Source organism: Leucoraja erinacea, chromosome 23, assembly GCF_028641065.1.
Source record: "Leucoraja erinacea ecotype New England chromosome 23, Leri_hhj_1, whole genome shotgun sequence".
NCBI lineage: Eukaryota > Metazoa > Chordata > Chondrichthyes > Rajiformes > Rajidae > Leucoraja > Leucoraja erinaceus.
Window position 1 is genome coordinate 33,610,635 of NC_073399.1, and position 16,859 is coordinate 33,627,493.

At 46.4% G+C, this 16,859-nt stretch overlaps 1 protein-coding gene across 1 annotated transcript in view; it reads left to right on the forward strand.

Annotated features, from left to right (window-relative positions):
• The window catches only part of crlf3 (cytokine receptor-like factor 3), a 44,958-nt gene extending 29,250 nt beyond the window's left edge, over positions 1-15,708 (forward strand). Inside the window, exons 4-9 of the mRNA XM_055654266.1 lie at positions 900-981; positions 2,899-3,076; positions 7,525-7,747; positions 8,429-8,561; positions 9,380-9,492; positions 10,892-15,708. Coding sequence (XP_055510241.1) covers positions 900-981; positions 2,899-3,076; positions 7,525-7,747; positions 8,429-8,561; positions 9,380-9,492; positions 10,892-11,145 — 983 coding nt within the window. The 3' untranslated portion in view covers positions 11,146-15,708. The remainder of the gene's footprint in view (positions 1-899; positions 982-2,898; positions 3,077-7,524; positions 7,748-8,428; positions 8,562-9,379; positions 9,493-10,891) is intronic.
• Positions 15,709-16,859: the final 1,151 nt, after the last annotated feature.

A 16,859-nucleotide genomic window follows, 5' to 3' on the forward strand; every position in this document is an offset into this window, starting at 1 on the left:
AGTTCAGTACAAGAGCAAAGAGGTCCTTCTGCAGTTGTACAGGGCCCTAGTGAGACCACACCTGGAGTATTGTGTGCAGTTTTGGTCCCCTAATTTGAGGAAGGACATTCTTGCTATTGAGGGAGTGAAGCGGAGGTTCACAAGGTTAATTCCCGGGATGGCAGGACTGTCATATGCTGAGAGAATGGAGCAGCTGGGCTTGTACACTCTGGAATTTAGAAGGATGAGAGGGGATCTTATTGAAACATATAAGATTATAAAGGGTTTGGACACGCTAGAGGCAGGAAACATGTTCCCGATGTTGGGGGAGTCCAGAACCAGGGGCCACAGTTTAACAATAAGGAGTAAGCCATTTAGAACGGAGATGAGGAAAACACTTTTTCACACAGAGAGTTGTGAGTCTGTGGAATTCTCTGCCTCAGAGGGCGGTGGAGGCCAGTTCTCTGGATGCTTTCAAGAGAGAGCTAGATAGGGCTCTTAAAGATAGCGGAGTCAGGGGCTATGGGGAGAAGGCAGGAATTGGGGATGATCAGCCATGATCAGATTGAATGGCGGTGCTGGCTCGAAGGGCTGAATGGCCTACTCCTGCACCTATTGTCTATTGTCCATTGACAATTTTACAATTTTACCAAGTCAATGAACCTACAAACCTGTACGTCTTTGGAGTGCGGGAGGAAACCGGAGAAAACCCACGCGGGTCACGGGGTGAAGGTACAAACTGCGTACAGACAGCACCCGTAGTCGGGGTGGAACCTGGGTATCTGGCGCTGTGAGGCAGCAGCTCTACCGCTGCGCCACCGGCCTCATTTCTGCGGGTTATGGCCGAGTTGGGGGATGGAAGGCGGTGTGCGATTGCTAGATGTGGGCGGTGACCGGTGGTGTATTGCATTGTTTTGTAGGGGAGATCGCCATTCTCGGTGGCACAGCAGAGGAGAAGCTCGGAAACTTCACCAAGAAAGCTCTGCAAATCCAGCTCGACAGGTATCCTCGTCCCTAGTTAATCTTCATGTCCTTCACCTGATGAGACCAAGCGTTGACTAATGGACTGTTGCACCAAACACCTGCACGCGGTCCGCCCAGCCTGCTGGATCACCTGGTTGCCAACCATTTTAACTCCCCTTCCCATTCCCACACTGACCTTTCTGTCCTGGGCCTCACAACTCTCTGTGTGGAAAAGTGATTCCTCGTCTCCATTCTAAATGGCTTACTCCTTATTCTTAAACTGTGGCCCCTGGTTCTGGACTCCCCCAACATCGGGAACATGTTTCCTGCCTCTAACGGGTTCAAATCATTAATAATCATATATGTTCTATATGATCCCCTCTCATCCTTCTAAACTCCAGAGTATACAAGCCCAATGTCTGAAGAAACATAGAAACATAGAAATTAGGTGCAGGAGTAGGCCATTCGGCCCTTCGAGCCTGCACCGCCATTCAATATGCTCATGGCTGATCATCCAACTCAGTATCCCGTACCTGCCTTCTCTCCATACCCCCTGATCCCCTTAGCCACAAGGGCCACATCTAACTCCCTCTTAAATATAGCCAATGAACTGGCCTCAACTACCATCTGTGGCAGAGAGTTCCAGAGATTCACCACTCTCTGTGTGAAAAAAGTTCTTCTCATCTCGGTTTTAAAGGATTTCCCCCTTATCCTTAAGCTGTGACCCCTTGTCCTGGATGAAGAAGGGTCCTGACCTGAAACTTCACCTATCCATATCCTCCAAAGATGCTGTCAAATCCACTGAGTTACTCCAGCACTTTGTGCTCTATTGAAGATTGGAGCACCTGCAGTTCCTTGTATCTCTCTCATTATTATATTTAGTCTTTAACACGAACGTTAGTTGTGTGACCCAGGCAGACATTCCCAGCATTGCCTTGCAGGAGTGTTGCATTTGCATGATACCGAGGTCTCTTCTCCCTTGTGAAACCAGCAACATAAAAAAAATAATCAGATTATTTATCTTCTTGTAGTCTGACCTGCAGAAGCAATATAAATGGTTGGTGGTGGAGGATTGGGGAATTGAATCCAACATGTTTTGTACAAGGTTGCTGTCCATGGAGTGGGTCATCACCAGAAGTGTCTGGTGCAACAAAAACACTCAGTACATCAGTGCTAGTTTAATTTAGATTTAGGAAGGAACTGCAGATTATGGTTTAAACCAAAGATAGACGCAAAATGCTGGAGTAACTCAGCGGGACAGGCAGCATCTGTGGAGGGAAGGAATGAGTGACGTTTCAGGTCACCCGTTCCTACTCTCCAGAGATGCTGCCTGGCCCGCTGAGTTACTCCAGCATTTTGTGTCTATCTTTAGTTTTAGTTCAGATTTGAGATACAGCACGGAAATAGGCCCTTCAGTCCACGGAGTCGGTGCCGACCAGCGATCATCGCACACTTACATTATCCTACCCACACTAGGGACAATTTACAATTGTAACACACCAATTAACCTATAAGCCTGCACGTCTTTGGGGTGTGGGAGGAAACTGGAGATCCTCGAGAAAATGAACGCAGGTTATAGAAACATAGACAATAGGTGGAGTAGAGGCCATTCGGCCCTTCGAGCCAGCACCGCCATTCAATATGATCATGGCTGATCATCCAAAATCAGTACCCCGTTCTGGCTTTTTCCCCATATCCTCTGATCCCCTTACCCTCAGAGCTAAATCTAACTCTCTTGAAAACATCCAGTGAATTGGCCTCCACTGCCTTCTGTGGCAGAGCAGATTGGGGAGAATGTGCAAACTCCACACAGACAGCACCTGTAGTCAGGATGGAAGCTGAGTCTGTGAGGCAGCGACTCTAACGCTGCACCACCGTGGCTGCCCAACCGTGTTGCCGTTACCCAACTCCTGCTGTGCCTTTTATTGAAATGCCCTCTTTCCCTGTTTCAACCAGTTTGCCAGAAGTCCCTTCGCTGGTGGAAGTGGCCTGTCTATCGGCACAGTTGGACAACAGTTTCCTTGGTTTTGTGAAGGAGCGGATCGCCACGCACGGAGCCGTAGCCTCACGGGCTCCCGTCCAGATCGAGGAGCTGACCGAGCGGCCCGGAGGGATCCTCGTGCGATGGTGCAAGGTGAGCCGAGCTCCAGCACGGAGCGCAGCGAGTAGTACTGCTGCCTCGCAGCGCCAGGGACCCGGCATCCATCCTCACCAAGGGCGTTGTGCCTTCTCCCTGTGATCTGCGTGGGTTGTCTCCTGGGAATCTCTGGTTTCCTCCCACACTACAAGGACGTGCAGGTTTGCAGACTGACCTCAACCTGCTTGTGGGCCTTTACTCACTGGAGTTTAGAAGAATGAGGGGGGACCTCATTGACCTCATCTCACAGAATAGTGAAAGGCTTGGATACAGTGAATGTGGAGAGGATGTTTCCACTAGTGGGAGAGTCTAGGGCTAGAGGTCACAGCCTCAGAATTAAAGGATGGTCTTTTAGGAAGAGGAGGAGGAATTTCTTTAGTCAGACGGTGGTGAATCTGGGGACTTCTTTGCCACAGACGGCTGTGGAGGCCAAGTCAGTGGATATTTTTAAGGCAGAGATAGATTCTTGATTAGTACGGGTGTCAGAGGTTATGGGGAGAAGACAGGAAAATGGGGTTGGGAGGTACAAATGTAAATTGTCCCTAATGTGTGTAGGGTAGTGTTAGTGTGCGGGGATCGCTGGACAGCGGGGACTTGCTGAGTTACTCCAGCTTTTTGTGTCTGTCTTGCGTTTGTCTCAGTGTTGTTCGAGCAGCTATGTGAGCAGCCACCAGGGGGAGCAGTGTGGCTGTGTTGGCTGCAGACTGGCAACTGAAAATGAAACACTCGCTGTTCAAGAAGGAACTGCAGATGCTGGAAAAGTCGAAGGTAGACAAAAAAGCTGGAGTAACTCAGCAGGTGAGGCAGCATCTATGGAGCGAAGGAATAGGCGACGTTTCGGGTCGAGGCCCTTCTTCAGACTGCGACACTAGTTAGTGGTTTGTTGTAGGAAGGAACTGCAAGTGCCGGTTTAAACGGAAGATAGACCCAAAATGCTGGAGTGACTCAGCGGGACAGGCAGCATCTCTGGATAGAAGGAATAGGCGACGTTTCGGGTCGAGACCCTTCTTCAGTCTTGAGAAGGGTGTTGATCCGAACCTGGATGTAACTAGGGAAATGGACAAGGGAGAGCTAGTGGATGTAGTGTACCTGAACTATTAGAAAGCATTTGATAAGGTCTCACATAGGACATTAGTGGGCAAAATTAGAGCACATGGTATTGGGGGTAAGGTTCTGACATGGATAGAAAATTGGTTGGCAGACTGGAAACAAAGAGTAGGGATTAACGTGTCCCTTTCAGAATGGCAGGCAGTGACTAGTGGGGTACTGCAAGGCTCGGTGCTGGGACCGCCGCTATTTACAATATACATCAATGATTTAGATGAAGCGAATAAAAGTAACATTGGCAGTGTGAACTGTGAGGAGGATGCAGGGTGACTTGGACAGGTTGGGTGAGTGAACAGATGCATGGCAGATGCAGTTTAATGTGGATACATGTTAGGTTATCCACTTTGGTGGCAGGAACAGGAAGGCAGATTACTATCTAAATGGTGTCAAGTTAGGAAAAGGGGAAGTACAACGAGATCTGGGACCCTTGTTCATCAGTCAATGAAAGTAAGCATGCATGTACAGCAGGTAGTGAAGAAAGCGAATGGCATGTTGGCCTTCATAACAAGAGGAGTTGAGTACAGGAGAAAAGAGGTCCTCCTGCAGTTGTACAGAGCCCTAGTGAGATCACACCTGGAGTATTGTGTGTAGTTTTGGTCTTGAGGAAATTTGATGAAGGACAAATTGAGGGAGTGCAGGGTAGGTTCACAAGGTTAATTCCCGGGATGGCGGGACTGTCATATGTTGAAAGAATGGAGTGAATGGGCTTGTACACTCTGGGGTTTAATAGGATGAGAGGGGATCTTTATGAAACATTTAAGATTATTGAGGGATTGGACACGCTAGAGGGAGGAAACATGTTCCCGATGTTGGGGAAGTCCAAAACCTGGGGGTCACAGTTTAAGATTAAGTGGTGGGCCATTTAGACCGGAGATGAGGAGAAACGTTTCCACCCAGTTTTGAATCTGTGGGATTCTCTGCCTCAGAAGGCAGTGGAGGCCAATGCTCTGGATGCTTTCAAGAGGGAGTTAGATAGAGCTATTAAAGATAGTGGAGTCAAGGGATATGGGGAGAAGGCAGGAACGGGGTACTCATTGTGGATGATCAGCCATGATCACAGTGAATGGCGGTGCTGGCTCGAAGGGCCGAATGGCCTACTCCTGCACCTATTGTCACACATTCCTTCTCTCCAGAGATGCTGCTGCCTGTCTCGCTGAGTTACTACAGCATCATGTGTCTATAGTCAGCTAATGGTACTGTTAACTCCTTTGTTTTCAATCGTCACGACTCAGCAGTTCCCAATCTAGTTGATGCCACGTAACACGATCACTGAATATCTGAGAGGGTGTCCTAGTCCATATTTGCAAAAAGATTAGTGTACATGTACAGCAAGCAGTGGTACCTGAGAACGCAGATGTTGGAGTCTTGCAGAGAGAACAAAATGCTGGAGGAACTCACTGGGTTCATATTTAACATTTAATATTTGTTTCACTTAGATTTCTAGCTGTCCTAAGTGCTTTGTCTTTAGTTTATTGTCACGTGTACCGAGGTAGACAATAGACAATAGACAATAGGTGCAGGAGTAGAGGCCATTCGGCCCTTTGAGCCAGCACCGCCATTCAATGTGATCATGGCTGATCATCCCCAATCAGTACCCCGTTCCTGCCTTCTCCCAATATCCCCTGACTCCGCTATTTTTAAGAGCCCTATCTAGCTCTCTCTTGAAAGCATCCAGAGAACCTGGCTCCATCGCCCTCTGAGGCAGAGAATTCCACAGACTCACCACTCTCTGTGAGAAAAAAAAGTGTTTCCTCGTCTCCTTATTCTTAAACTGTGGCTCCTCTGTTGGTCTGGCAAAATGGATAGTCGGGCAAGGCTCTGGAAGCAAGGGTGATGGAAAATAGGCGGTGGAGCTATACTTGTGACAATAATGAATGCAATGGGCCTGTCCCACTTACGCAACTTTTTTGGCAACTTCCGGCACCCACTATAGGTCATTGCAGGTCGCATGCTGAAAATTCAGCGGTGACCAGAAAGACGCTACGACTCTTTGGGCGACTGAGGAGACGACTCACGACCATACAGGCGACATCCTGGCGACATGTCGTGGGGTGAAGCCTGTATGGTCGGGAGCAGTCGCCCAAAGAGTCGTACCTTTTTCTGGTCGCCGCTGGATTTTCAACATGTTGAAAATTTTCGGCCACGTGTAACGACCTATTCAATTCAATTCAATTCAATTCAATTCAATTCAATTCAATTCAATTCAATTCAAAGCACTTTATTCATCCCCGAGGGGCAATTTAAAAAGGCGCATTACAGTAGCTTTTTAAAAAGGGACACAATCAACAAACATAAGCAGCACGCATACTGCACAATCAACCAGCACACGCATTTCACAGACACACTGCACAATCACACATCAACATTCAACACATAGCAATAGTTTTAAAATGCTTTCTAAGTGCTTCAATTAAAAAAGTGCATATAGAAGGTTATTTCATTTCATATGTTCATGAGTCAGTGATCAGCATTAAAAAGCTGGACAGCCCTGGGGATGAAGGTTGCCTTCCTCCTCTGTGTCCGGCAACCCGGACAGCGGAGTCTGCGTCCTGAGGGGAGCCACTCAAACTCAGGAAACAGGATGTGAGAGGGGTCCTGAAGAATCCTGCGTGTTAACTTTAAAGACTGTTGGTCGCATAGGGCAGTGAGAGTTCGGACGGGCTGCTCAATGATTTTTGAGCAGACCTTGACCACATTCAACAGGCGGTTTCTGTTTTGCAGGGTGATGGAGTGGAACCAGCTAGTGAAAGAGAAGGTTATTACATTTTCAATGAATGCGTAGTAGAATGTAGTGAGAATGTCTTTGTTAATCCCAAATGACTTCAGCTTCCTGAGTAGGTACTGTCTCTGATGGCACTTTTTAAGGATTTCCTCTATGTTAGAGGAAAACCTTAGCAGGTTGTCGAAGGCTGTTCCCAGGTATTTGTATACCTCCACTATCTCCACTGGCTCCTGCTGGATGATAGTGGTGGCTGCCTCAGCCATCTGTCTCTGTTGAGGGGAGAAAGTCACAATCATGTCCTTGGTTTTGCTTATATTTAGCTCAAGACAAGACTTTTCACACCATACTATAAAGTCCTGCAGGGCTGAGCTGTGATGTTGTGTGTGGCTGGGAAGAAGAGACAGGAGAACTGTGTCATCAGCAAATTTTACGAAGTGGCAGTTTGGCTGGGTGGCTATGACGGGTGCCGGCAGTCGCCGAACAAGTCACGTAAGTGGGACGGGCCCATAAAACTAACGTTGGTCAGCACAATGGTCCCGTACACGCAGAGAGAGAGGGGGTACCCAGTGTCCGTTCCCTGAATTGTGACTGCCAGGGTTTGTGTTTTTATTGGCAGGACGACGATGACTTTGTGCCTCAGGAGTATCGCTTGCAGCTCTGCAAGAACAGCGCCGGCCACTTCGAGGATGCCTACTCCGGAGCCGACACCGAGTTTGTCGTATTACACGTCGACCCCAACGTCTGCTACACCTTCCGTGTGTGTGCCCGTGGCGAGGGCCGCAGGGAGTGGAGCCCCTGGAGTGTGCCGCAGGCTGCCATCACCACACTGAGTGCCCACGGTCAGTCACAGCCCCGAAACACCCCCACACCCCCCTCCCCACCCTATCACACTGAGTGCCCATGGTCAGTCACAGCCCTGAAACACCTCTCCACCCACCTCTTTACCCCCCCCCCCCCCCCCCCCACCTCTCCTACCCTACCACACCGCGGCGATGCTGCCTGACACGCTGTGTCACTCCAGCTTTATGCCTCTATTTTCTGCCTATCAATTGCCAGGCTTTGTCCAGCCCCAATCCCTTAACTGTGGATGAGGAAGTGAGATATACAACTACGGTTGTTGATGGGCGGCGTAGACTCGGCGGGCCCAAGGGCATGATTCTGAGCCGTATCTTTCAATTTGGGCCACGGTGGCGCAGCGGTAGAGTCGCTGCCCTACGGCGCTTGCAGCACCGGAGACCCGGGTTCGACCCCGACTACGGGTGCTGTCTGTACGGAGTTTGTACGTTCTCCCCGTGGGTTTTCTCCGAGATCTTCGGTTTCCTCCCACACTCCAAAGACGTGCAGATTTGTAGGTTAATTGGCTTGGTGTAAAATGTAAAGAAATTAGCCTTAGTTTGTGTATGAGAGTGTTAGTGTTCGGGGATCGCTGGTCGGTGCAGACCCGGTGGGCCGAAGGGCCTGTTTCAGCGCTTTATCTCTAAACTAAACTAAATTCTATTCAACTTGAACCTTCCACACAGAGTGGATCACAGGCTGCGAAGGATTCAGCCTCAGCAGTCGCAGGGACATGGCACTCAGGAATAACTCTCCCACCTGTGGTGTGTTGTACTCCAAGGAACCAACCTACACCAGCGGACAAACCCTCACCTTCCGGTAAGTTACGCAGGACAGAACTGCAGATGCTGGTTTAAATCGAAGGTAGACACAAAATGCCAGAGTAACTTAGCGGGCAGGCATCACCACTGGAGAGAAGGAATGGGTGACGTTTTGGGTCGAAAGTGTCTCCCTTCCCTGTCAGAGGCTATGACCTCTAGTTCTAGACTCTCCCACTAGTGGAAACATCTTCTCCATATCCACTCTATCCAAGCCTTTCACTAATCTGTACGTTTCAGTGAGGTCCCCCCTCCAAGTAAAATTTTCCAAGGTTGAAAGTCATGGATGGTGCGATAGTTTGTGTCACCCTTTTGGTAAACTAGTTGGTCTTGTTTACATCTGCGTTCATAAGAGTTAGGAGCAGAATTAGGCCATTGAATCATGGCTGATCTATCTGTCCCTCCTAACCCCATTCTCCTGTCTTCCCCCCATAACCCCTGACACCCGTACTGATCAAGAATCTATCTATCTCTGCCATAAAAATATCCATTGACTTGACCTCCACAGCCTTCTGTGGCAAAGAATTCCACAGATTCACCACACTAAAGACATTTCTGAAAGAATGTCCTTTAATTCAGAGGCTATGTGACCTCTCCCAGTGCTAGACTCTCCCACTAGTGGAAACATCTCCATATCCACTCTATCCAAGCCTTTCACTATTCTGTACGTTTCATTCAGGTCCCCCCTCCAAGTAAACGTTTGCAAGGCTAGAAGTCGGGGATGGTGCGATAGTTTAAGTTGTTTAAATTGCCAATTCTTTTGAGCATCGTCCCGGGGAATGTTTTCACGAGCCGGGCTTTGGTTTTGTGCATTGCCAGGATGGAGGCAGCGGGAATGCCGGACAAACGGGACAGTATCGGAGTGTGCGTCGAGGCGCAGAACGGGTGTGACTCCCTGCAGCGGGACAAGGCCGTTTGCATCAGCCCCAACGGTAATGAAACTAGACGCTGCCGGGGCCAGTGGGAGCACATTTGAAGCATCACACTTCTGGGTCTCTCTAGGCAGTTTTACAATGCAAGACCCTTTAGCTGGCCATAATCCAAAACTCAGTCGTGGGAATAACTAAAAACAAGACATACAGTACTGAATAGGTGATGTTTAAGAAAGAACTGCAGATGCTGGAAATAACAAAGACAGACAAAAACTGCTGGAGAAACTAAGCGGGTGAGGCAGCATTAATGGAGAGAAGGAATTGGCGACGTTTCAGGTTGAGACCCTTCTTCTGTGGAATTCTCTGCCTCAGAGGGCGGTGGAGGCGGGTTCTCTGGATGCTTTCAAGAGAGAGCTAGATAGGGCTCTTAAAAATAGCGGAGTCAGGGAATATGGGGAGAAGACAGGAACGGGGTACTGATTGGGGATGATCAGCTATTTTCACATTGAATGGCGGTGCTGGCTCGAAGGGCCGAATGGACTACTCCTGCACTATTGTCTATTCAGACTGACGAAGGGTCTCAATCCGAAAAGTCACCAATTCCTTCTCTCCATAGATGCTGCCTCACCCGCTGAGTTTCTCCAGCATTTGTTGTCGACCTGAATAGGTAATATTTTGGGCGGCAGCGCATCGGATGACGTAGTAAGGAACTGCAGATGCCAGTTTATACCCAAGATTCAGACACAATGCTGGTGTAACTCAGCGGGTCAGGCGGCCTCCCTGGAGAATAGTAATAGGTGACGTCTCAGGTCGGAAGACGGGACGTACAATCTGAAACAGGGATCCGGCCCGAAACGTCACCTATTCCTTTTCTCCAGAGATGCTGACAGACGCTGAGTTACTCCGGCACTTCGTGTCCATCTAAACAAAACAACTAAAATACTATTGGGCTTTAAAGTGAGAGAGAGGGACGTTTTAAATCGTGGTGGGTACCTGGAACGTGCTGCCAGTGATGATGGAAGGAATGGGCGACGTTTCGGGTCGAGAACCCTGAAGGGTCGCCCATTCCTTCTCTCCTGTACTGATCTGTGCTTTAACCCACATCCATGACCACAAAGCAGCAACTCCTTGTTGGTGTTTAAGAAGGAACTGCAGATGCTGGAAAATCGAAGGTAGACAAAAATGCTGGAGAAACTCAGCGGGTGCAGCAGCATCTATGGAGCGAAGGAAATAGGCAACGTTTCAGGCCGAAACCCTTCTTCAGACTCCATGTTGGTAGAGGGATGTCTGAGCTAACTGTACAGTAATACCCAAGTGCTGACTGTATATCAGCTAGTTATCTCATGATAGACACAAAATGCTGGAGTAACTCAGCAGGACAGGCAGCCTCTTTGGGGAGGAATGGGTGACGTTTTGGGTCGAGACCCTTCCTGGGTTAACTCATTTTGTTCTCTTTCAGGGGCCGTGTTTGTAAATGGCAAAGAAATGACCAACCAACTACCGTGTGTTTCGACTGGCGCCTCCGTTACTTTCGACATGGATGTGGTTAACTTTGGCTCAACCTTCAACGATGCCTCTTGTTTCAAACTTCGAGTGATCATTAGCTCGGGAAATCGGGAGGTGGTGTTTGACTGGCTGCTCGACCAGCCCTGTGAAGCTCTGTACTTTGGTTGCTCCTTTGTCTATCCTGGTTGGAAAGTGCTGGTATTTTAAAGGGCTAGGGCACGTCATCATTTGTATGTGTCCGTCAGCACTTGGGGGCTGGATACTCAACCAGAGCAAGAACTTGGGAGTCTCTCAGTAAAGAACAGCCCTCCTATTCTAGCAGTGACCTCCAATTGGAAAAGCCTGGAGCCATTGAATGTGTTCATTTTGTGGATGAAGGGAAAGAAGCAATTTTGACATCTTTCCAAGCTTTTAAAAAAAATTATATATATATATAGTAAGCTAAGTGAAAGTGCCTTAATTTTTATTGTGAAAATGATAATGAAAGTTTTATATTTAAACAAGTTTTCCAGGTGGATACTGGACTCCGCGGAATGTTGTATCATGTCTGAAATGTGCGTTTATTCAGCAAAAATGAATTTTTGCAGTTTTTAAAAAAATGTGTGGCTGTGGACTGTTGCCAAGGTGACGTCTGTATTTTAAACGTTATCAGCACCAGCCTGAAGAGTGGTTCCTAGCCCGCACTGTCCTCGACATTTTCAATTAGCCAAGGATGATTTGAATCGAGAGAAGCTTCAGTATCTGAATTGCTCCCCAGTCCATTAGACTGTTGTCTAGCATTTGACGTAATGGATTGTCAGTATGTCGTCTACTGCCCAGCTAGGAAACAGGCTCGGCTAGATTCTTAACACGATCAGTACAAATGTGAACTGTTTTACAGCAACCCTTACCAAGTTTATTGGTAACTTTTATATCTTTCTTAAAGCCTGATCCTAATCCTCAACCTCTTCTCCATATGGTAAGTGCAATTTGAGTGTATTTCAAAGATTAAAAAAAAAACATTTATTATTTTAAATGAACTAATTATTGTCCTGATATCCAGTTAGATAAAGTAGTTCTCCTCAGTTAAGAATGTCTCCCAAGTTTATGCATCCCCAGCCATTCATTCCTTTGCTCTTCAGCTTATGATGATGAGGATGACAGTATTAAGGGTTGGAGATTTGGGGAATCCAGTTCTTTGTACTGTTATCACTGGGTGGGGGGGGGGGGGGGGGATATGTTGACAAGTAGAACAGTATGTTGCAGTGTAGTTTAATGTAGCTACAAATGAGTATTAACACCAAGTATCAAGAGGCAGTGTAGCCGCTGAGATGCCCATGAAGACCAGGGTCACAGAGCAGGTCAGATCACAAATGTTGCAGTTTCGTACATTTCCAGGATTGTGGTGCCGTAACGTTTTAGAATGATTTGGTTTGTGTTCTCCAGAAGATTTTCAGAAGTGCAAATGGATAAAGAATCAGTGGCAACACATGGTTCCAGCACCTGCATCGAAAGAGAACTTAGTGCCCTCCATAATGTTTGGGGCAAAGTCCCATCATTTATTTATTTGCCTCTGTACTCCACAATTTGACATTTGTAATAGAAAAAAAAATCACATGGGGTTAAAGTGTACATTGTCAGATTTTAATAAAGGCCATTTTTATTTCACCATGTAGAAATTACAGCAGTGTTTATACATCCCCCCCCCCCCATTTCAGGGCTCCATAATGTTTGGGACACAGCAATGTCATGTAAATGAAAGTAGTCAAGATTAGTATTTTGTTGCATATCCTTTGCATGCAATGACTGCTTGAAGTCTGTGATTCATGGACATCACCAGTTGCTGGGTGTCTTCTCTGGTGATGCTCTGCCAAGCCTGTATTGCAGCCATCTTTAGCTTACGCTTCTTTTGGCGCTAGTCCTCTTCAGTTTTCTCTTCAGCATATAAAAGGCATGGTCAATTGGGTTCAGATCGGGCGATTGACTTGGCCACTCAAGAATTGACCAATTTTTAAGCTTTGAAAAACTCATTTGTTGCTTTAGCAATACGTTTGGGATCATTGTCTTGCTGTAGAATGAACCGCCGGCCAATGAGTTTTGATGTATTTGTTTGTACTTGAGCAGATGGGATGTGTCTATACACTTCAGAATTCATTATGCTCCTACCATCAGCAGTTGTATCATCAATGAAGATAAGTGAGCCAGTACCTTCAGCAGCCGTACATGCCCAGGCCATAACACCCCCACCACCGTGTTTCACAGATGAGGTGGTATGCTTTGGGTATTGGGCATTTCCTTCTCTCCTCCATACTTTGCTCTTGCCATCACTCTGATATAAGTTAATCTTCGTGTCATCCGTCCACAAGACCTTTTACCAGAACTGGTTGCTCTTTTAAGTACTTCTTGGCAAACTGTAACCTGGCCATCCTATTTATGCGGTTAACCAGTGGTTTGCATCTTGCAGTGTAGCCTCTGTATTTCTGTTCATTAAGTCTTCTGCGGACAGTGGTCATTGACATATCCACACCCGATACCTGAAGAGTGTTTCTGATTTGTCGGACAGGTGTTTGGGGATTTTTCTTTATTATAGAGAGAATTCTTCTGTCATCAGCTGTGGAGGTCTTCCTTGGCCTGCCAGTCCCTTTGCGATTAGTGATGTTCCAAACAGTTGATTTTGGTAAGCCTAAGGTTTGGCCGAGACTGAGAAAGTTTTATTCTTTGTTCTCAGTCTCATAATGGCTTCTTGGACTTTCATTGGCACAACTTTGGTCCTCATGTTGATAAACAGCAATAAAAGTTTCCAAAGGTGATGGAAAGACTGGAGGAAAGACTAGGTGCTGAGAGCTCTCTTATACCTGCATCAAGGAGGCACTTAAACGCAACTGAGCAATTACAAACACCTGTGAAGCCATGTGTCCCAAACATTATGGTGCCCTGAAATGGGGGGGCTATGTATAAACACAGCTGTAATTTCTACATGGTGAAACCAAAATGTATAAAAATGGCCTTTAATAAAATCCATCCATGTGCACTTTAACCACATGTGATTTTTTTTAAAATTACAAATCTCAAATTGTGGAGTACAGAGGCAAATAAATAAATGATGGATCTTTGTCCCAAACATTATGGAAGACACTGTAGTGCTGGAACTGAAGATAGACACAAAATGCTGGAATAACTCAGCAGATCAGGCTGCATCACTGGAGTACATTGATAGATCTGATGAGTCCTGACCCAAAACATCACCTAGCCACGTTCTTCTGAGTTGCAGCTTGACCCGCTGAGTTACTCCAGCATTTAAGCCTTTTTTTCTTCTAAACCAGCACCTGTAGATCTTTGTGTCTCCATCACACTAGAATGAATGGGCAGCTGCACTAACAAATCATTTTCTTATACTTTTTTACTGTGAAATTGTTTGCACTTTGTATAATCTGATCAACCCTATTACAAAGGGAGTGGAATGGGACGGATAACAAGGCTCCAGTGTTTACATTATACATGACATTTATCAATAGCTGGGCCTTTTTATACAGTGGGCACTGCCAGTGTAGAGTTACCATTGCTGTGCTGCAACTCTACTGCCACCAGCTCATACTTAAGGTGATGAATTGTAATGCAATGTCCAATATGTACACGGTTATCGTGCTGACAAGAGTAGAAATGTTTTATAAAATGACCGAACATTTTGGATATTTCCCAAACCCAGAGACTCCATGAAAAGTGCCTTTATTTGTTGAATTAAACAGCCAATGGTAGGACAATCACAATTTGAAGGTGGCTGTCTGCAAGTCATTTATCCTGTGAGGTGCATCTTCCAGTACTTGCCCTGCCTGGAACGTTTCAAGTCGTCTTCTGCCAAGGTTATTGAATTGGACCTGAAAACCTCATTTTAAAACACCTGCCGTTTATGCATCGGTTTTTAGCCATCGCTGTGCAGAGTACAGCAGTGTGGACAAAGAGAGACAAATGTACAGTTTTGAAATTACTCCTATGGGCTAGATATGTTCTCAAGCATGTAAATCTTTCAGAGTCATAGATGGATAGACACAAAGCTGGAGTAACGCAGCAGGTCAGGCAGGCAGCATCTCTGGAGAAATGGAATAGGTACTGTTTCGGGTCGAGACCCGTGTTTGGGTGTTGACTTGAAACGTCACCTATTCCTTTTCCCCAGAGATGTTGCCTTTCCTGCTAAATCTCTCCAGCTTCTTGTGTCTATATTCGGTGTAAACCACCATCTGCAGTTCCTTCCTCCCTTCAGATATTATATGTGGTCTTCAAAAAATATCCTCCTCTAATCTCACCTGTAAAGAGCAAGCAGAGCTGCCAGCCACAGCCCTGTTGGAAGAGTACGTTTGCTGTAAGGAGCAGAGATTCCAGTGGAAGGTAGACAAAAAATGCTGTAGAAACTCAGCGGGTGAGGCAGCATCTATGGAGAGAAGGAGTAGGCGACGTTTCTGGTCGAGACCCTTCTTCAGACTGAGATTCCAGTGGATGTCATACTGTACTTATGCATGAAAATTAGCTATTTATTGAGCATTTTTTTTAGCAGCAACGAGTTTCTTTTGTTATGACTCAACTTTGAAATATTGCAAAGAATCTGAACTTTTTGGTTGATCAGGGTATAATTGTTACTTTTACCTCTGCAACAGTCTGGCTACAAGGTTAAAGCTGAACATGACTTAAATGTATTGCAAAGAGCGTTTTATAATAAAGTGAAATACAAAAAGCTAATCCTTTCTTTATTCCTGATGCAACTTGTTCAGCAAGAATGGAATTGCTGTTTCATTCTGCTAAGGAGCCTCTTAAGTCCCTTAAATCCTTTACACATATAAGGATGCATTCCTTATATCTAGTTATTGTTACACTGCCTGGCTGTCAAAAAACCCAAGGAAGTTGCCAGGATAAGTGGGCCTGAGCTATAGGCAGAGGTTGAGTAGGCTGGGTCTCAATTGCTTGGAGCACAGGAGGATGTGGGATGATCTTATAGAGGTGTACAAAATAATGAAAGGAATAGATCAGGTAGATGCACAGTCTCTTGCCCAGAGTAGGTGAATCGAGGATCATAGGTTTAAGGTGAAAAGATTTAATAGGAATCTGAGGGGTAACCTTTTCACACAAAAGGCAGTGGGTGTATGGAACAAGCTGCCATTGGAGGTGATTGAGACTGGGACTATCCCAATATTTAAGAAACTGTCAGACAGGTACATGGATAGTACACAAAATTGCTGGAGAAACTCAGCGGGCGCAGCAGCATCTATGGAGCGAAGGAAATAGGCGACGTTTCGGGCCGAAACCCTTCTTCAGACTGATCCATAGATGCTGCTGAGTTTCTCCAGCAATTTTGTGTACCTTCGCTCTTCCAGCATCTGCAGTTCCTTCTTGAACACAGGTACATGGATAGGACAGGTTTGGAGGGATATGGACCAAATCCTGCAGGTGGAACTAGTTTAACAGGAACATGTTGGCCGGTGTGGGCAAGTTGGACCGACTGCACACTAACACTCTCACACACACTAGGGACAACGTACAATTTTACCCAAGCCAATTAGCCTATAAACTTGTACATCTTTGGAGTGTAGGAGGAAACTGGAGCACCCGGCGAAAACCCACAGATCACGGGGAAAACGTACAAACTGCACAGACAACACCCGTAGTCAGGATCAAATCCGAGTTTCCGACGCTGTAAGTCAGCAACTCTACCCCTTTAGACTTTATAGAAAGTCTAGTGTCTTTAGACTTCATAGAAACAGGCTCTTTGGTCTGAGCTTCAAGTTCCTGGGTATAAGTATAATCAATATACCCTGGGCCAACATGGAGCGTTTTGCTAAACACCATTCCCATTTTTACAGATGCACCACAGAAAGCATTCTATTGGGATACATCATAAGTTGGTTCACTCAACGACTCTCCCAAAGACCACAAGAAATTACATAGTTGTGGAC